At 42.7% G+C, this 21,166-nt stretch overlaps 1 protein-coding gene across 1 annotated transcript in view; it reads left to right on the forward strand.

Moving 5' to 3' along the window:
* The window catches only part of DENND2B (DENN domain containing 2B), a 141,005-nt gene that overhangs the window by 91,756 nt on the left and 28,083 nt on the right, over positions 1 to 21,166 (forward strand). The window contains exons 7-13 of the mRNA XM_074918158.1: positions 365 to 461; positions 1,400 to 1,444; positions 3,760 to 3,944; positions 4,598 to 4,707; positions 6,848 to 6,917; positions 16,425 to 16,502; positions 20,467 to 20,607. Of these exons, the coding sequence (XP_074774259.1) occupies positions 365 to 461; positions 1,400 to 1,444; positions 3,760 to 3,944; positions 4,598 to 4,707; positions 6,848 to 6,917; positions 16,425 to 16,502; positions 20,467 to 20,607 (726 nt within the window). The remainder of the gene's footprint in view (positions 1 to 364; positions 462 to 1,399; positions 1,445 to 3,759; positions 3,945 to 4,597; positions 4,708 to 6,847; positions 6,918 to 16,424; positions 16,503 to 20,466; positions 20,608 to 21,166) is intronic.

A 21,166-nucleotide genomic window follows, 5' to 3' on the forward strand; every position in this document is an offset into this window, starting at 1 on the left:
TAAAAGTGAAGAGAGAAACGATAGCAGAGAGAGAGGAATGAGGTAGTAGAGGATAACAGCTACATTTGAATCCTCAGGCTCATTGTGCTTTTATTGCAAATGTCTATGAGATTTTTGAAAATAGAAATCAGGTTTCTGAGTTATTTAATAATTTTTAACAATATGTCCATAGGTAAAGGAGTGAGATTAAAAATAAGTGATTCAAACAAATGGGATTGAAAATGAGAGAGATAAGAAATGCCCTTTGAAATAGTAGAGGCTTTGGGGGGTTCAGCTGGCCTATCATCCGTGGTCAAATTCTTTGTTTGGAGAGATTTATTAAAAGTGTTTGGTTTTACTGATTCCTCATTTTCTTATTTTACAGCTTGTACAAAGAATCAATTCCATCTACAGTGCAAAAAGAGGAAAAAAACGACTGAAGAAACTTTCTATGTCCAATATTGAGACAGCGTCCCTACGAGGTATGTCACAAACGTCATGGTTCAGTGAATCCATTTGAACGTTACAAGATTAACAGATTCCCTTCTTTCCTCCACATCTACACCAGGCTCTACTTTATTTAGAATTTTCGTCTATGAGCAATGATAACTTTCTGTCTGCAAGAGGAGAAAATGGGGATGAGCTAAAAATAAATGGGATTCTCAGCATTGTCTATCCTGTTAATCCCATGATCAGCTAGATTTACCCACCTGCTTCTTTAGTTCACTTCTTGAGTAATTGCTTCAGTAAGTTTTATCCAAAATTCACAGTTTTGACCTTGTAATTCATTCATGCTTTTTTCTGGCATGTGAATGTAACTCACACTGTGCTTCAGACTGCTTCTGAAAAAGCAGGGGCCAAAAAGAAATTCAGGCCATGTTTGTAGTAGGAGCACAGTAGAGCTTTAATGAGAGTACACCTCAGAAATGAGGTTGCCATAAGGTTACTTTTGCATGTTACTTACTCGGTTTGGTGAGTTCTGGTGATTGAAAATGTTGCCCAGACAGACAAAACTCATGAGGTTTACTTCGATTTCTCTAGTGCTGCGTAACATTTTTTTGTTTAAATTAAAGTCTGAAAAAGAAGTGCAAGGGTTAAAATCCATTTTCCAAATGACACATTCACCTCTGTAGCACAGCATAAATGGGGGTTCAGTGCAACCAGTCGCTGTTATGGAGAATTAATTTTGCACTTGCATCAAAACAAAGCTCTTATTCTCAAGCAATATTGAAACTTAATCCAAGGAAAATGCAATATAAGAAGTCATTGAAACTGTTTATTTCAAGCTATTTTAAAACTGAGGAGAGAGCATGAGTGAATCACAGGCTGCGTGAGATATGGTTTTTCCTGATTTCACCATGGTAAACCGAGTTTGTTTGCTTTTGTTTTGTGTTAATTGATCCCTCTATCTCCTTTGCAGATGAGAACAGCGAGAGTGAGAGTGACTCAGATGACAGGTTTAAAGGTAAGGGATCAGCCTTCCATAACTTCTAGTCAGCCACTGTCACGGACCTTATCAACATACATTCTCCTGCTACTGCATGTTGTTCCTGTCCATGGCCTATATTTTCCATCCTGAACTATGCTAACTCCATTACTGCAGAGCTCACAAAGTTTCCAACACAGGAGCATGAATGTGGAAAGCAAGGACAAAATGAGCTGTGAGGATCTAACAAGGATTTGGCAACTTTGTCATATAATGAAGAACAGGACCTTTGATAGATTTGCTTTGTCAGCCACTTCACAGATGCTGATGTTTTCCAGACTGACTACTGGGTGCAAGCTTAGAGGGATGAGATTGGATAGATATGCTCTCTTCTTATTATTCATACACTGCTTTAAGTGTTTACTGCTAGTTGCTGTTGGAGGCAAGATTCTGGGTCTGATCCAGCATAGCGGTTCTTATATTCTTTTATAAGTCTGCAGTCTCCAAATTGTAGAAATTCCTTTATCAGTGCACAGCACCTGCACAAACTCTGCTTGAGCCAGGCCAGTGAAAGTCCCTCATTTTCAAGAGTCCTGATACACAGAGAGGACTATAAAAGAGTTGAAGGCAGCAACAACAGATTTTATTACTAAAAACCTATCATGTTATTAGTGAGGTGAAAAAACCCCCAGAGTGCAGCTCTGTGGTTATAAGATAAGGGGCAACCATTCATGTCTATCTACTGCAGATGTCACCTGCTTGCGGTTCATACAGGAAAACTAGCTGGAAAAAATTGTCTGAGAGAAAAAAATTTGTTCCAGATAGGAGGTGGTAAGACCACCCAAAACAGGCTGTATGCAACATTGTACAGTGGTGTGTGGAAGAAGTCTCATCGCTCCTTTGTAGACAGGTACCAGCCCCAAAAGCACGTTCAGTTCTGTTTCTCTTTGTGTCAAAAAATGTAAGGGTTGCTTTTGCTCATAGACCACGAAAGAAGACAGACAGTGCCTGGCCTCTCTCTTGTTATTGGGAGGATATTCTGACTTCTCTGGAAGCTGGGAAGCTTTCTCCCACATTGTGGAACGGAGGATCTTCATTCTGCTGGCTCCCTAACCGACTGCTCCAGCGTGACCTTATATTTGCATTGATGCTCTCAGGGCATTCTGAGACAAGGATCCAGCTGTCGTGTGTAACATGACAGGATTCACTGCATCCCCATCTGCTGGGGTGATGGGGACTCTTTGGTTTCACCTCTTGCAAGTATGAAGCACTGGCCAGCAGTGTGGAGCTATCTCAAGGCAGGATGAGGCAGGTTATTTCTTGGGATTTAGCTTTCCTAGTTGCGTGGTCAAACCAAGACCCAAGTGCTTTATCAAAATAATTTTTAATTTCTGTGTTGTTGAACGAGTTGTATGACATCTGGTCATCAAGGGGTTTCCCTTTCTGTCAATTACTTACTGCTGTGATCAAGTGCTTGTGACATCTTATTTCCCTGCCACGAGGGGCAGTCCACCTTTTACAAACTGTGAGCAGTGTCAGTGAATATAGCCTTAAGGGATCGATATGTGCTGCTAATCATTCATTTAGTATCACACAGAGATCCTGGTGTGAAGAGGTGGGAAAAAGCATGCAGGAAGCTGGTTTTACTTAGCTGTTTTCACTTACTCGTCTACCAGAACTGGTGATGATGTTACTGACTAGCATAGGTGTTTAGCAACAAGTTGCTGGATCAAGGCATATCTTTGAATAGGGACTGGACATGACCATGAATCTAAGATTTCCCCTCAACTGAATTAGCACAAGCAAAGCAGTCCCACAGGAGGCAGTTTGTACCTCGTTACTTTCTTTCCCATTTCCCTGGAGATCATTCCATGGCTTGTACGGACTGTGCCTCTGCTGTAGAAGAAAGGAGAAAATACACCTTCAGTGACTCTTAGCATAAAGCTGTGCTACGTAGGGACAGGCCACAGAACTGTTTTTCACCAATATAAAGCAGGTCCAAGTCAGACACGAGGTATGTCACCCTGGAGGCCCTAGTGCGTTTGCACACCCACATAAGGTCTTACAATCCACTCTTATGTGCAAAGAAGAAGCAAACCTTTGGCATCGTAACAGTTATGAACTGCAAATTATTTCAGTGACTTAGTGTTGCATCACTTCAGTACTTGGAGAGAGTTTTGATTTATGGGTGCAATTAGTGAGGGAGACTACAATATGAATGTTTGCTTTTGAAAAGAGAACGTGGTTGGAATAATATGCTGGCAAATGGAAAGTCCTTTGTGAATGACTATGGCTTACACAAACACATTACAGTCCCAGGTAATGATCTGTCTTTTTTTCTTTTTAAATGCTAGCTCATACCCAGCGCCTAGTACACATCCAGTCGATGTTGAAGAGGGCTCCAAGTTATCGAACCCTGGAACTGGAGCTGATTGAATGGCAGGAACGGGAGTTATTCGAGTATTTTGTGGTAGTGTCACTGAAAAAGAAGCCCTCTAAAAACACTTACCTCCCAGAAGTGACGTATCAGTTTCCCAAGGTAAAAGAAAAATTCTTACAGACAGTTTATTCTAAGATCAATAAAGCGAGTAAGTGGGAAGATTAATAGAAATCTGTTTTTAAAATGGAGTTAATAATTCAGCTTTCATCATTGTTCCAAAGCAATCTGTTATAAAGTGAAGGGCATAGAGAAAGTGACTGAAAGCTTTCCCTGTTTATAAATTTACCTTTTCCAGTGCTGGAGAGTTTGTCCTGATGGTAGGTGCTTTAAGGACTGTGTTTAAATTCAGTTTCTAAATATTTCACTTTTAACTCATTTTGGCTATATTAGGATTTGTTCCAAAACTCACTGAAGTCAATGGAAAGACTTTTGCTGATCTATGGCATTTCTCATGTGCTCTTGCAGCAGAAAGGAATTTGGGTTAGGACTGTGTTTTAAGTGGCCGTTGTACAATAAGGGAGTTTCAGGCAATTTAAAAAAAACATTAAGAAAACCCACAGCAGTGATTATTTCTATTGTACTAGCATCTATAAGCCTGTCCTGGGGTCATGCCTCACTCTGCCAAGCACCAATAAAGAACAAGCTGATGTGCCCTTGCTCTTCAGAGCTCATTAGTAGCCCCCCGCTCTTGAGAGGAGCTGTGAAGCTGGCACTAACAGTAACTGACTGAACCTCAATTTTCTTCCCCACAGCTAGAAAGACCAACCAAGCAAATGCGTGAAGCGGAGGAGCGTCTCAAGGCTATCCCCCAGTTCTGCTTTCCTGACGCCAAGGACTGGCTCCCTGTCTCTGAATACAACAGGTAATCCCTCCGGTGCTCCTCTGCTGCACAATGCTGATGGAGTGCATCTGGAGCAGCCACAGGCTCGCCGATGCCCAATTAAGGAAGTAGCAGTTTGAGTCTTGGCCACTTCAGGCTTGAGCAGCTGTATTTAATTTTTTTTTTTTTTTTTAAAGTTCTGTATTATTTTTCTTCCCCATTCTGCCTGCCTCACAGGCCTGTGTGGCTGAGGGGAAGAGGTTTGAAGGTTCCTGTCAGTGCTAAACCCAAAAGCATAAATGGAAGTATTTCAAATAAATCTAAAAAAGAACAGGGTCCTGCCCACCACCTAGTCATTTACCCCAGGACGCTTGTCAAAGTGGCAGGATACCTCTTCATTTGTCTCAAAGCAATGCTGTTCTGAGAACTTTTTAGGAGCCAAGCTCTATGCTAGAAGAGGGGCCCTATCTTCCTTTCCTCAGAGATGGATGACCACAGGAGAAGGGCAAAGGAAGGGAGAGCTGGGCTTGTATTTTCTTTTTCATTCAAAAGAAACCTCAAAAAATGTATCTTTTTTTTTCTCCCCTGCGTCAATATGTCAGAGCCTGTTGATCTGAAGGTGTAGAAGTAGTAGAATAGGCAGAAGGGATAGAATCACAGAATGGTTTGTGTTGGAAGGAACCCTCCTGCCATAGGCAGGGACACCTTCCACTAGACCAGGTTGTTCAGCCCTGTCCAGCCTGACCTTGAATGTTTCCGGGCGCAGGGCATCTACAACCTCTCTGGGCAACCTGTTCTGGTATTTCGCCACCGTCATTGGAAAACTTTTCTTCCCTATATCTAGTCTGTATCTACCCTCTTCCAGTTTAAAAGCACTGTGCCCTGTCCTATTGCTTCAGGCCCTTTCTTAGAAGCTCCCTTTAAGTATTGAAAGGCTGCAATAAGGTCTCCCTGAAGCCTTCTCTTCTCCAGTCTGAACCCCTCCAACTCTCTCAGCCTGTCCTCACAGGGGAGGTGCTCCAGCCCCCTGACCATTTTTGTGGCCTCCTCTGGACCTGCTCCAACAGGTCCATGTCTTTCCTGTGCTGAGGTCTCCAGAGCTGGATGCAGCACTGCAGGTGGGGTCTCCACATATTCCCCTAGAATATGAGATTTTTTTTTAAGAAGCATGATCTGAGACCTATAAATGAAGTAAGACTTGTTCAGACTGTGTCTAGAGGGACTTTCAATGATGACAAGTAACTGGCACTCACCTGCAGGAATTACTGGAGCCAAGAATATGTATGGAACTTCTTATTGGCTTACGTATGGCACATGCAACATAAACATATTATATTCTGTGTTGCTTGGCTGTATTATTCAGTATGTGGAAGCACCTGAATAGTGACTGAAAACACTGAAGGAGAAGTGGACAACTGTGTGGGCAACACTGGTATGAGAAGCACAGCCCTGCCTACACAGAATTTCACATCTTCTGCTGTCACTCTCCTAGACAGACCCTTTGTGAGCCAATGTTTGTGAAACAAGGTATCCTTCCCATATACAGCTGTAATTATATAGACCCTGGCATTCCAGTACAAAGAAAGTGTTTCATATAATGATTTTTAAAACTTGCAAAACAGTTGGGAATATTTCTCTGTCCTGGCACAAATTCACAGACCAATCCCTTTACCTGTGCTGTAATTATAGTTTTAAACTGTTGGTTTACTCCTCTGCCATGAATGATACTTATCCTAGACAGGGATATAAAATGAGCTGGATTTTGGAAATCTCTGATGTTTTTGGATTAGAAAATGATTTCTTTATTCTTAAAGAATATCTAAGGTTCTCCCTTTAAGAGCAAAGGACAGTCCAAAGACACAATCTAACTACAAGGTAAGGGAGATAGAGCATTTGAATACTGCCCTCAAAGCCAGTACAAAGAGACTGCCATGTCACTGAAATTCAGCACCCATCTCTTTTTATAAGATAGCTAGATTGTCCACAACCATGCAGGTATTTTTTATCTACTGCTGATGGAATTTGTCCACAGAGTATGCCCAGATGATGGGCCAGAAGGAGAGAAGACCCTCCAATGGGCAAAATCTCTCACTGGATAAGGCAATATCCCTTTCTGAATGATCTGCCTTGAAGCTATGCTGTAGTTCTGATAGTAACATCTGGGCAATTTATTTTTTTCTAGTGAGACTTTCTCTTTCATGCTGACTGGGGAAGATGGGAGCCGGCGGTTTGGTTATTGCAGGAGACTGTTGGTAAGTACATCATCTTCACCTCAAAATGCAGAATTCAGTTTAAACAATATCTCAGAACTATAGTCTGTACTTACAGGGTGTGTCTCATGGTTTTAAAAGAAATTGGAGTTGTTCACTCTGAAATTTGGAAATGTAAGGAGCTCAAGTAAAATAAGAATTTGTAATGGCTGTCTCAATCAGTCCCAAGAATGTGGAAAGTTTCTTGTGTGAGCACTTACTTTTAAAATTCTTTATATTACATGCTTTCAAGCAGAATGAGAAATACTATAACACTGCAAACAAAGGCAAATGTGGTATTTCTAAACATTTGCGAGTAGCATTTATCTCTTGGACAGCTGCTTACATCTCCCAAGTACTCTGCCAGCACTGCCTAACCAGTCTGCAGCAGGGCGGTGATGTAGGTAAATAAGCCACCCTGTCGAGGAGGAGGGCAGCAGCAGTGGAGAGCACACCACCATCACCATTTGCTCAGCACCATGCAATAAGCTGATGCCAGTGCCAGGAAGCCCAGGTCCTCAGGCTTCTTTTTAGTCCTCCTGACCAGGAGTGGTCAACTGGTGGTGTGGGAACCTGACTCAGCCTACCAGTTTTGTCTCATCACTTGGAAAATCACTGGTCACCTGATAAACTGAGAGCATGGTGGAGGGGGGTGTGTGGTGTGTGTCTGTGTCTGTGTCAGGGTAGCGGGAGAAAACTGCACAAAGGCCTGAAAAGTGTATTAAGGCAGGTGAAGCACAGTGCAAACAGGGATTTTTCTGTCCATCCTGCAGGCCTGACTGTATGGCAGCAAAGCATAAAGCAGTTGTTTTTCCTGCACTACCTTGTGCTGTTCACCTCTCAGTTTTGGAGCTGGTTGTGAGTGACTAGGTGGGGAGCCATGGCTTTTGTACCGTTCACATGACAGTTGCCTGTGCTTGGTTGGAGAACTTATATGGATATTGGATGCTGCAGGAGCCTTCTGCATACTCTCTGTGCAAAATGAATATTTGCAGCAGCTTGTAAACTTGTAAATAGGTACCCCTGTCTAAGAGGTAGGGACACTGGCACTTTTCCTTCCCTCTCTGGCATGACTTCTCATCCTTCCAAGCAGGGAGCACCTGCCTTCAGTAGCTTTCAGTGGTTTCCAGTAAACAGAACAACTCACCGTCCTTAGAACAGCACTCTCCATCCTGCATGCTGCCTGTGCCTGACCCTGCTCTTAGCCTGCTCTTTGTCTATGGCAAAGCTCCTTCTCGTGCAGACAGCAGATGCTCTGTCTGGGAGGTATTGCTGTGTGTGGTTCCTCTATTTGTAAGAAGTTTCGTTTAAACTAACATAACAGAAAACTTGTTTATCAATTCTGTGAGCGGTATTTGCCATAGGTAGCATCACAGAGACTTGCTTACTCTGTATAACACAGTGTGTAAGCGTGGGCCACAACAACGTTTATATGTGGAAAGGAAATGTCAATGAAGGATTGTGTTGCAGTAAATCTAGGGCTGGTCGGGGGGTGATTCAGAGGTAAAGAAGTGGAGTACCTAGCAGGTATCTCTGCTGGTGTAAATAAGCAGAACAAGATGTAGGGCAGCAGTACAATTCAATTACTTTTTAATGTGTTGTCATTTAAAAGAATAATAAGGTATATTTGGAAAAAAATAACAAAACCTCTGAAGATGTTGGCTGGAATATAAATTATGGAATGTTTTCACTCTACCAGGTAAAGCAAGTTTAAGACTTTTATTTTTCTGGGAATGTTACGAAGTTTGGAATCATGTACAGAACTTACATTTGTGAAATGCAAAACAATTGATCCTGGACCCCGCTGAGACTGACATAATTAACCACAATAAAAAAATGTATACACAGGAGTGTTGAATTAGTTTGTCAACGAAGGATTAACATTGGCTTTTTTTACTCACTTAAGGCTCAGTGAAATCCACTCTGCATTAGAGGTGACATAAAAATAGAACACTGACTTTCAGCGGGTGCAGAAGATAGGTTAGCATAGTAGGAAATACTGGGAACAGAATTCAATCGGTAATACACACTTTTGTAGAAATGGTGTTCTGGGACAGCATTGAAGATTGCTTTTATCCTCCATTGGCTATGGCAAAAATCAATCAACCAGATAGCAAAAAATAATTTTAAAAAGGGAAAAATATGTACTGTCTTGCTAAATTTATCTAATAATTACAAAGCTGATCTGCTGCTGCTCTGGGAGATCACTTAATTCAGGATGTTTCATCTGATTCAAAACCTGACATGCAGAAGCTGACATGTCTGATCTCACTGGTACAGCACACCCAGCAGAGGAAAGCGGGGTGATACCAATGGACTTTACCAGCTTGTCCTTTTCTGGGGCAAATCCTGCTGTGCCTTCTAAGAGCAAAACTGGCACAGTCTGGGGCTTAGAAAGAAAGAGGATTTTGGAAGCTGCAGAGAAACATCTCAGCATTTCTCTGTCTGGGGAAATGGCAAAATTAGCAAAGATCTACTGTTATTTGCATCCTGCAACTTCCTTCTGTCCTGCTGGGAGAAATGGTGGAATTGGGGTTGTTACCCAAAGTGTCTTCTGAGGGATCAGCTGTGCTCACAAGGCATAACAATTTCATGTCCCCTGCAAATGTCAGTGCATGAGTGGAACAGCCTCACTGATGTGTACCTCGGCGTGATATTTCTGTTTAGAGTCCTGTGCATACTTAATTTATATATGCACATACAGAGTTTGTACAGGCAACAAAGAGCAGGTAAATTCTGCAGGCTCTGTTTATATGCTCGAGGCTTGGGTTCTAAAGCAGATTTTTGTATTTGGGTGTCCAATTTCCTGAGCAGTTCCTGAAAGCTTCAGTCAGGGTGGCTCTGATGTGCAGGAGTGCACAGCATCTCCTCCAATTAGTCCCATTCCTGACCCACAGGTTCTGTCAAACGCAATAACCATAATTCGGGAACTACATGCAGTTTTTGGCAAACATTACATAAGAGAAAGGTGGGGCCATACTTTGTAATATAGAACCATAAGAAAACCCTAAAGTCATTATAAACTGCTCTGCTTCAAGACAAGCCAACTGCTGTGAGGCTAATTCCTTAGAAAATATTCCCCAGCTGTCCTGGCAAGAGATGCTCTTGTAATACCCAGCGAGAGGTGTCTCACACCTTCTAGAGCATTTGGCAGCCCTGGGCAGCAGGCTCCATGGCTGCGTGGGCCAACCAGCCTGATCCTGTGAGGGTGGCTGTGTCTTCTGCGGAGGCTGCTGTTCTGATCCCTTTGTGTACGAAACAATTTCTTTTTGTCAGCCTTGTCCTCTTTGGCATGTTGTGATACGAACAACCTGCTCCATTTTTTCTTTTCTGCATTCAGATTTCAGATTCCTCCAGACCCTTTTTTTGGGGATGTGTGTGCTAAACCCCTGCCAAAACTACCTCAAGGAATACAGTGACAATTATGTTCTGTTTGTACTACAAATCCTGTACAGTATCCTCTTTAAATGTATTTATATTGTTTTGTTTCATTTTGGAACAGGATTAGAATGGAATGTAACCTATTGTACCATAGCAAACAGTCTGCACTTTCATAGTTAGCATGAAGTTTTCCAGTTACATCTTGATACCTCCAAGGCAATAGTGTAGCAGCTTTCCTAGTGACCTGATGTGAGAAGTATGCATCTTCATATAAAAAGAAATGGGCCAATATGTACCAGAGATATTAACTCTCGCTACTATGCAAATAAGACATTTTTCTTTAACTCAGATTAATTTAACTTTCTTTTTCAAGCTAATGAATCCATCAACTTGCTAGGCTCTTTTCTAGAGCTGTTTGTGGGCTGTGGCTCTGCGATACGCACGTGTCAGCAGCACACATGATTTGAGCGGTTCCTGCCGAGGGCTTAGCCTCACCCGGCCGGTCACAGCCCTCTCCAGTGGACGTGACAGTGTCCCCGGTGCTGTGGGGCAGCAACCTGGGTAGGGGCAGAAAGGAGAGCAGGAGCACAGGAACAGCAGGAGCATGTGGTGGGGAAGGAACAGAGGTGAAGCAGGTGTAGCGTGAATCTGAGTGTACCTCAGAAAATACAGATTTTTAATTTGGTTTAGTGTAGAATTTTGTTTTACTAATTGTCTTAATATGTTAATAAATGGCTTTCTAAAGGGTGTGACTGAAGTGTTAGCTGTTCTCTATCTGTGCAACCCCCTAGGCTTGTGCCCAGAATGAGCACAGTGGATATACAGGGATCACAGTGGTGAAAGCAGGGACCTTCTCAGCAGGTTTCTGCTGACAGAGTCTCAGCTGCAAGACCCACCAGTAGGGGAAAATCTGCAAAACTTTCCTTACTTGGAGGCCATGAACAGTCTCTGCAGCTCAGAAAGAGGGTGTAGACAGCCAGAGAGATACCAGGCCTGTATCCTTTGGGAGGTGCTTGGATCCAGTGCAGCTCCTTGGCAGCCTGGGCTGTCAGCGGCCTTATGGGTGGGATCCACAGCTGTGCCAGCCCCTGTCCCCAGGGACAGTCATGGCATGTAAGCTGCTGTTTTATGGGATCTTCACAAGCATCTTGGGATTTACTGCCATGGGAGTTGCTGCAGATGCTGAGGGGTGCTAGTTCTAGCTAGTGGGATAATACTGGAGTATGAGATACTGCATCCTCAAAACAATGTCCTGCCGTTTGTTGCCACAGCGGGCAGCTGGTTCACGGGAAGAGTAGGACACAAACTTCTATCATATAGGGCAGAAATCTGAGAAGACCCAGTTCTCAGAGCAGAAAGCTTGACAATGTCAGGATTTTCTGGCTGATGATTTTGTACTTGCAGAAATAAGATGAAAACTTTCAGGGTCTGTTTCGGCCTATCCTACCTCTTTCTTCTCTCTCACATAAAAAAAATGTTCCTTCACCACTTTTGAGGCTAAGACTAGTCAGCCCCAGGAGTCAGTGGAGGAGTGAATGCCTGAACATGAAGCATGTACATTAAAACATGAGTTGTTAGGTGGGACTAGTTCATCCTGTATTTGCTGGGGCAGGAGAAGGGAATACACTGTGAAAGCAACTTTTGTGGGATGCAGACTAATGTTTATGGAACTGAAAAAAGCTCACTAGAAAACCTTTTCTTCCCCCTGCCTTCTTCCCTCCATCCTGTTCTGCCCCAAGCACCTTTGACAGCCCTGTGCACATTGGGTGTTCTGACATTAAAAGTTAATGTTTCGCATGTAACAAGAAGACTTTAAGACAAGCTTTTGGATTTAGAACACCCACAGTTTTCTCATAGTCTGAATTTGGATTGGCCCTAACAAGGGATCAAGAGCTGCCACAGAAGATGGCTTGTGACTGATGTATTCATTTTAGACTCTCCACATTTGAATTGTTCTGATTCCTGACACCATTAAGGAACATCTCTGTTTCCAAGCCTTATCTAGTATGTGCAGAAAAATGTTCACGGGAGGCATCTCCTCTGTCTTCTTGATGTCATACATTCAAGCTACGCACCCCATCAGCTTGTGTGTGGCTCTAATATAACTGAGCAGGAGAAATGTGCTGGGAGGTTATTCAGGAATACCATGTTTCCCTGTTTAAGCTTTGTATTGAATCTGCATCTTTCAATGTTCAAAGATCAAGACAGTCCTAGAGACAGGTAGGATTAAAATAGTGTCCTTTTCACTCTCTTGCAGAAAGGAATGAACATTACACAATATGTGTGTGAAAATGGCATTTGTGTTGTCATTTAGAGTTAAATATTTTTTATGTACTATCTCTGTTATATGGTCATTGCCTTAATTACAGCTAATTGTAATTGAAGCATCTACAGTTTAGGTCTCAAAGGGAGCCCAGGGTGTTAGAAGCTTACGCAGAGCTAATGCATGTGCTTTGCAAAAGCCGGTTCCTTCAGACAACTCAGCTGCTGCTCTGCATTCGTGATGGTCCTTTTTCACGTGGCCTTGGGGCAGCCCTTGCTGCTTCCTCTGGTTTTCCAAATAATGCTCTCTGGCAAATCATTTAGAAGATCTCAGGTGAGATGCTCTGTCCCATTTTGGGTAGGAAGGAGCACAGCCCTTCTGGAGTCTTTAGGTTGATGCTAGTCTGTTCCTTCCACACTTCTGCTTCTTTGAGATGGAAGATAGGACTATGGTGCATATTTCTCTTTCTTGCTGTTGGTAGGTCTGTTTTTGCTGCCTTTCCTCTCCACACAGTGTATCTTAAGATAGATGGGAGAAGCTGGGAGAAGCGCAGGAGGAAAAATGTCACGTTTGGTCCCCACTGCTTTGGTTCCTCTGATGTCAGCATGCTGGGACTAGCATTCCCCAGTTATTTCTGAGGCTATGAAACCAGGAGCTTTCCTGACACCCTGCAGCCTCCCCAGTATCTTGAAAAACCCAAACCACTGAATTATGTGTCAGAATGGCTGGTGAGTATGTAACTCAGCAAGGACAGCCTGCCTTGCTTTGAAAGCAGGCATGTACAGTGTGTGAGAGACCCTTAAGTGTTATGTCAGACTGGGAGGAGATCCCTGGAGCCTCCCCTAGATTTCAAGCACATGGGCAGGGAGGTGTGATTCGAAAGAGAGAAATGGCAGACTTATTTTCTGGAGCAAAAGCCTCCTGTTTCTCCTGCCAAAGCAGGTTTTGGAGTGAGCTTTAGTCAGTAAACTTCAGATTAAACTCACTAGAAAAAAAACTGTCCTGAGCCATTTGCGGACCAGCCCTGATGCAGATCTCAGCTTCTCCATCTCATAGCCAAGTTCTTGTCAGTTTATATTCATCCTCTTGGGAAACTGTCTTGTTATCAACAAAACTCATTAGCATTTTCATTTATGATACTGGACTAATGCTGAAAATATCCTGGGCTCTATGAAAACAAATTGAAAACAAATCAAAACCAAAACATCATCCTTGCCATTCCTCTTCTTCCAGGAGGAGGAGTGCACTGCATCAAGGCAGAGTCACTCAGATGCCTCTCAGCTGTGCTGCTTTACCATACAGCTTCCCTAAACTGGACCTATTCATTGTGTGGAAGACTGAGCCTTGAAGGACATGATTGCAAGGCTTTGTAGCTGCACGTGTGCTTGTAGAGCACAGCCTGCAACTTGGAAGCACTCTCTTCTGGGAAGAGACTAGGTTAAACCAGTACTGTTGGCCAGACCCAGTGCCCAAGTCTCCCCTAGTGAAGAGAGATGAATCCAGGCAGAGAGGGGAGTGTCATGTCCCGTATGAAGTTTTTCTAGGAAAGAAGCAAAGTAAAGCACAATGAGCAGGTGTTTCAGAGCCATCTTTGAGGTGTAGGCTAATGGCTGAGAGGGGAGGTTATGTGAAGACTTGCCAGTATTAGAAATTTGAGAAGCCCTGCCTCTCAGAATGGCTCAGCCTGAGTGAGGCTTTTGCTCGCTGCCTCTTACAGATGATTTGTATGCATCTGGGAGGCTGGGCTGTTTGCAGGAAAGTCTCTGAAACAACAGAAAAGGACGTTCTGTATGATGAGTGCAAGGAGGGAAGAATCCCAGCTCTCAGAGACGTGTAGCCTTTAAGATGTTTGAAAGCAATGTTATTTCATAAAGGAGAATCTTTGAGTAAGTGCTAAGCAGTTATTGTTTCTGGTCTTATAGATGACCCAGGAATGTGATGTTTTTACTGGCACTCAGTGAGACAGCTCTCGATTGGGAGCTATCCAAGGCTCCTGGCATGGCTTCGGCATTCCTGCAGATTTGACACAATGATTTTAACCAAAATCCCACATGCTTGATATAATCACTCAGTGCCTTTAGAAAGGGTTTTATACCTAATATGGACAAAAAAGGGCTCTGCTTTTTCAGAGATGTGACGTGTAGTGAGCAGGTTTGGATCCAGAAATAGACTCATCTGTATTCACTTAGCTGTGGTATTTTTTTGTGGTCTTTATTATAACAGGCAGGCACCTGCTGACAGTCCCAAGTCTAGATTGCAATATTCAGATTTAAAAAGCACAGCTACCCCTCAATATCTCTTGACTGACATCTGTGTGGCATGTAACTGTCAAACACACCGTGGGGAAGTTAATCACTCTATCGGCAGAATCTGATGATGAGACAAAGATAAAAATACACTGTCCTTCTATGTGGATACAGAGGAGGTGATCAGCCACTTTGGTTAAATGTACAAGTAGGCAGAAGCTAATGGAAACAGTGACTGAGCTCCTTTATCACAGAGTTGTTATTAATGGAGATGGTTCTGTCACTGCTGCATATCAATAATGTACAGCTGCACAAAGAGGCCAAGTGATGCCAAGGGATTCTCTTAAAGCCACTTTTCACTCCACTGCAGCACAAGCACAGCTGGCTCCAGGAGATACAAGAAAGTAGGCAGCCTCGACCCTTGTCTCAGACCTCACTTTCAGCTTTTTGCTGCTGGGGTGCTGGGGTTTGCTAGCGTACCTGCAGCCCTTCTGTGCCAAGATGGACATAGCTCCTGGACGAGGCAGCACCAAGATTTCCTTGTATTGTGTCTTGGGACTACATATGACTGCATCTGAAATCAACAAGCTGCCTTATTAAAATTACAGCCCCTAGGAAGTGTGTGCCTACTGATCTGGTGAAAATCAGTTGCAACTACACAGAAGTAGGATGCTGCATCACAGCTTATTGAAAGTACAGTGGGAAGCTGCTGTACACAGATGTCACTGCCATCTGTGTGCATTGTACACATGCAGGACACAGGCAAGACCAGCTCTCTGCTCTGAGGACCTTGCCAGTGAGGATGGTTTTTCTAAAGTGCTCAGCACTGGCCTAATTGTACTTCTTCTCCAGTAAATAAGCTGAATCCAGCCAGCAGTTGTACCCTTTCCTCACACACAGTGCTGATGGGCCGTTCCCTGCGGTGGTATAGGCAGGGTTGCAGAGTCCAGCATGATGAGGGCATACACATCAGTCATGCCAGTTTAAACCATTTTTTCTTTAGGAAATATCTTCAATATGATGGTTATAGAGGACGATCTTTATAGTTGTTTTCTTGGGGGTGGGAGGGGTGTGTGTCATTTATTCATACTTGCCACTGTTAAAGTTATTTAAGAGTTTCATGTTCATCATGCATTAATCTGAGGAAGTTAATGATTTACCTTATGCAGTTTGCCTTTATTTAGGTCTATGAGCTTGCTTTTTGTAAGTTGGGCTTTCTTTGAACATCATGGAGTGGGGAACTAAAGCCATCATAACCTTCCTTAGCATTCAGCTCATCACCCCAGCGTGGTCCCGCTCCTTGTGCCGCAGCAGGAGCAGAGGACAGTGATAGCACAGGCATGAGTTACAGTCATAGTTAAATGTGCTTTTATGGCTGCAAGCTGGAGTGATACTGGAATATAGCTCCAGTGGGCTGTGATTTCCAAAGTGGATAAGCACTACTTATGCTTTTTAGTTTCCTGTCTTATGGAAAAAATATGATGCTTTTCCAAGAGTAACTATTTTGATGAAGAAGCGGATAGTGAAAGATGTCACATGATGGCTGTGTGATCAGACAAGTGTGTTTCCTTATGACTCCAAATCAATATGTAATTTCAATCTTCTTTTTACTGTTATCAGCCAAGTGGAAAAGGCCCACGCCTACCTGAAGTTTATTGTGTCATCAGCCGACTGGGGTGTTTTGACTTATTTTCCAAGGTAAGAAGATTTGTTTTTTTTCAGTATTGCTTTTTAATTTGATTGTTTACTGAGACACATCCGCAGTGATGAACTAGACGAGAAGAATTTCTTCCTTTGATGGGAGATAACTGTATTTTACAGTTGCTGTTTTGGATATTCCATCCCTATTATTGGGTTTATCAAAGAATGTCTTATTACTTCTGTGACTGAGGCAGAACTTGATTCAGAAAACATCTGGGTGTCTGTATGATCTGGCTAACTGAAGTTTTTTCCGTTGTTTTCTAAAGCTGTTCTCTGCTGAGCTGTAATTCTTGGCATCTGCAGTTTGAATGATGGGCCAGTACCACTTTTACTCCAATACGCTGTGGAATGATGAGGTTAAGAAAGAAGATTATTTGATAAGTGAATTCTATACGCTTAACTCTATTGACGTGATTTTTTATCGTAGGAGGCTAGGAAAGCGTGGATAATCTTTTAATAGGCCTCCACATTAACAAATCCAAAGCTGTATTGTATGCTGATGTGGCTTACCTAGGTAATACATTTCTTAACACAAGAGTTTCAAGACATTACGCAGGGCATTGCAGCTAAACTGAGGGATTGAATAGCCATAGAAACAGTTAACTGCCAGTCCACTCCAGAGCCATAAGCATTCTTCTTTTGTAAGACAAAAGGTTATTAAAATTAACTAGTAATAACATTTCTGATTGATTAACATTTGAAATATCTCAGAGGACTAGGAGGCCAGTTCAGGGCCTCATAGTCCTCTGAGAACGTCCTGCAAAATCCAGTGCACACCTCAGAATATTGTATAGGATTTGCTGGTGATCTTGGAGAATAATATGTCTAATGTCAAATGGCTCCCTTCCCCTTTTCCAATTTTGATACAGTGTTCATAGAAATATTGTTTTAATTTGCCAAAGATTTTCACTTCAGTAACAGGAAATCTCACAGAACTTACACATATTTTTCTTGTTCATTTGTATAGGAATAAAGTTGAAAAGAACAAGTAAATCATAGAAGTTAATAAAAATCGTAGCATTTGTATTGTTTGTATGGCCTAATAATCATACAGAACGTTATCTTCAAAGCAGTTTTCAAGCTTTTCTAGATAAAACTTTAACGCAAATCTTGTATGAAGAAAAAACATTGGGTCGCAATAGTTAGTTGCAGTTCTGCTTCTGACATCTTTCATAAAGCTCTGAAATCAAGAGTTTATCACAGTGTCTCTTAAACATAATATGTATCTAAACACAGATATCTGTGAGCAAAATGGAATGCATTGTTCTGGGAGGATAACACAGCTCACCAGATCTGTGGTATGGAGGGATGTCCTGGGGCTCTTTGTTTGCTTTTATGTTTTTATCTAATTTTGATAGTGCTCTAATTTTCATAGGAAAAGTTGGGAGAGGGGAAAAATAAGGCAGAAAAATGGAAAAAAAAAAGAGAAAGAAAAGAAAATTTAAGTATTCTCCTTACAACCAAGTATCACTGCAGCTGAGGTATACATTCAGACAAGGAAGGTCATTGCACCACAACTGCAAATAATCTGCTTTCCCAGTTCAATCTGTAACTTGAAAAAAAGTGTCTGATAATCCAGCCAAAGTGAACCCAAAGCTGACGGGTGAGTGTAATTTCACTGGCTTCAGCAGGGGCTATTCCCAGGCATTGTGACAGGCTGGCCCTGGCCACACGGGTCTTGCCTTGCTGCTTTTGGTCTGTGTGGGAAGGAAGGCTCCCACCCAGTTGCATATTGGGCCCTGAATGGGGCCATAACACACCTGAGCTCTTCTTCAATTACCTGGCTTGTGGAGGGGCTGGGCCACGAAAGGACCCGTCTGTGCTGGAGTCTGGCCACAGCGGTGCTGCCCTGCAGAGGGCTGGTCACCTCCCGACGGTACTGGCGCAGGGTGGGAGCAGGGTTGGGCAGCACGCGGGGCTGACTCCAGCCCTGGGCTGGCTTTAGCACAGCTCCTCAGCACACACTCCAAGCACTGCATTTGGAAAGAAGGTGCTTGGACAGAACAGCTATTAAATGAAGGAGGAAGAGTTTGAGCCTCAGCATCCCTGTTGGTTTTGAAGACAGATGTGGTGTGGATGGAGACAAAAGTTCTTGAAAAGTGAGGCAGTCTCTTTTTCCAGCCTAGTAAAAGGAACCTGGGCTGTCCTAACTGATAAATCCAGTGAAACAGGAAAACAATCATGAGGGTGCACTTTGCTGAATTAGTCAAAACAAGCAACAGTTGTCTTTACAGAAAAATATGAGTCCTGAAAGACCACAAGATATTAAACCTTGGATATTATTTATCAGAAAAGCAAAAGGAGTCCTGTTTTAAAATGTTTATCATCCTCTTTCTGATAACCTGTGTTATTTTAATCTTCCTCAAAGCCTTTTATGCTCCCTGTTGTAATACCCACTGCTAAGACAGACGTGAGAACCACAGATATCTTTACTTCCAGCCAGTTCATTTAGTCATGGTTTCAACAGATGTTTTTGACTATTTTATCTCCTGAGATCTCTGTTGAACTTTTATTTCGTTTAAATGCTCCTTTTTATTTGTCTTGTGAAGGTTCTCGGACAGGGGTATGACACACACATGGCCCCCAACTCCAGCAACATAAAACATCAAATAGTGACTGCAGAAGAGGGAATATGTGTTGGGCACACTACAACTGCATGCCAGCAGTGTGTGTGAGCACGAAGGGACCTGGGGCATAGCCTTGGTTCATTACTACTTCCCCTTGGGGTAGCTGTTTTTGGTTGGTGAGGATAGTTGTGCTGCAAATTACATCAAGATTGAAATTAATGTCTTCATTTATGTTATCTGCCACTTCCATGGACTGGAATGCAAGCTATGTATATGGGGTCAGCTTTGCTTTAGTTAGGTCTTTACTGTGTTGCAAGGAAGAAGGGGGAAACTATGCACCAATGAATGCCTCTGTTGGCATTTGGTGTCACTAGATATCGTAAGTCACCATGTTGTGCTTAAGTATCTTTTAATGTTCTGTTTCAGTGAAAAGCATTTCCAAGAGAAACAAGGGAAAATGCCTGGCTCAGACCCACTAACTCTTGTATGGCCTTTTGCTCTTGAGTGGTGGTTAAAAGATCACCATTTCAGGTCAAACCACTAACTCCTTTGAAGCTTGCTTTCTCGTCTTCTTTAGGTTTATCATCTATATGGTCTGTCTAATGTGGGAAAACTTAGCTGTGATCTAATTTATGTTGGCCCATGTGACCAAAGAGAGAAGAAAATAATAGTCCTCTCTATCTGTAAGAAGTTCCATCTGCTTATTTCGAAACTAGATTGCCTGCTCTGCATCATGTCAAACAGAAAATGACCTTAATCAGGCACCCGGTGTAAACAGCTGGGCATGCTTCAAGAGGCTGCTCGGGGCTGGCTCCAGCTCAGCACAGGCTGCGACGTGACTGCTGCCACCACGGCCGGCACTCTTCCAGAGCTCTTTCCTGCTGGTATCATAGTGTGGCAGTGTTGCTTTTCTTGCTGGTCTGGCTTTTTCCTGCCCTCTCAGTTGAAATGGAAGAGATGCTCAGGGCATAAGAAAGTGTTTCTCCTTAATATATATTTCAGGATGTACCACTGAGACATGATGCTGACCTGATCTGTGATCATGGGATTTGTCTTGATCTTTCTCTCCTTCAGCTCACCCTGTTGTTCAGGCAAAATCCCAACAATATAGATCCCTTTTGCCATGCTGTCATCTTTCTCCTTTCCAATTTCTTCCTCGTCTCTGTGTTAACTGCATTCACAAACAGGCTCAGTTTTGTAACTGGAAAATGTATCATTTTTGGAGTACAATTGAATCCTGTGGCTTTAACGGTAGTGAAGAAATGCATGGCAGAGGAAAATTAAATTTAGATCTGCCATGTATTTACGCACATGTGGGTCAAAAGACGCTTCAAAAGCGTATGTGTGCTGACATGTTCTGTCTCTTTCTCTCGTATGTCTTACTAATGGATCAGATCCTGGATGAGGTTGAAAGGAGAAGGGGAATATCTGCTGCCTTGGTTTATCCATTTATGAGGAGTCTGATGGAATCTCCTTTTCCTGCACCTGGAAAGACAATTAAAGTCAAAACCTTTCTGCCTGGAGCTGGAAATGAGGTAAAAAGCAACTGCAAACATTAAGAGTCAAAGCCTCCCCCCTCGCCACTCCAATATCAAACAGCAAAAGAAAAACAGGAGGAGACACATGGATACTGCAAGGCATATGAGGTGGCACACTCTCAAAATGAGAAGCGAGGAGCTGCACCAGTGTTGATATGCTAATGCTAGTTCCCATTGATGATTATAAGCCAATTTATTGTTACGTATTTGTTTTTCATTTATTAATATATTGTGTTTAAGAAAAAAGCACAAACAACACAAATGCCCTAGTATGCCTGGTCTAGTGTAGTTAACAGACGACAGTGTTGCTGGACTTTATCACAGTGATAACAAGCAAGTGTAAGTTTCCCATGCTGACTGTGCTTGAACAGGTCAGCAGCTGGTTGTTATTGCAAACCTCATTACTGCTGGGCCTGGCCTTGGTAGGAGGAGTGACCAGCAGCATTTAAATGGCTCTTTTTGGCAATAAATACCCTTTAACTGGCCCTTAAAGGAATAGTCTATATTTGGAAAAGCATGTCATATAAAAGTTTGTGTGTGCATGCACACATATAAT

This window comes from Athene noctua, chromosome 14 (assembly GCF_965140245.1).
Source record: "Athene noctua chromosome 14, bAthNoc1.hap1.1, whole genome shotgun sequence".
Taxonomy (NCBI): domain Eukaryota; kingdom Metazoa; phylum Chordata; class Aves; order Strigiformes; family Strigidae; genus Athene; species Athene noctua.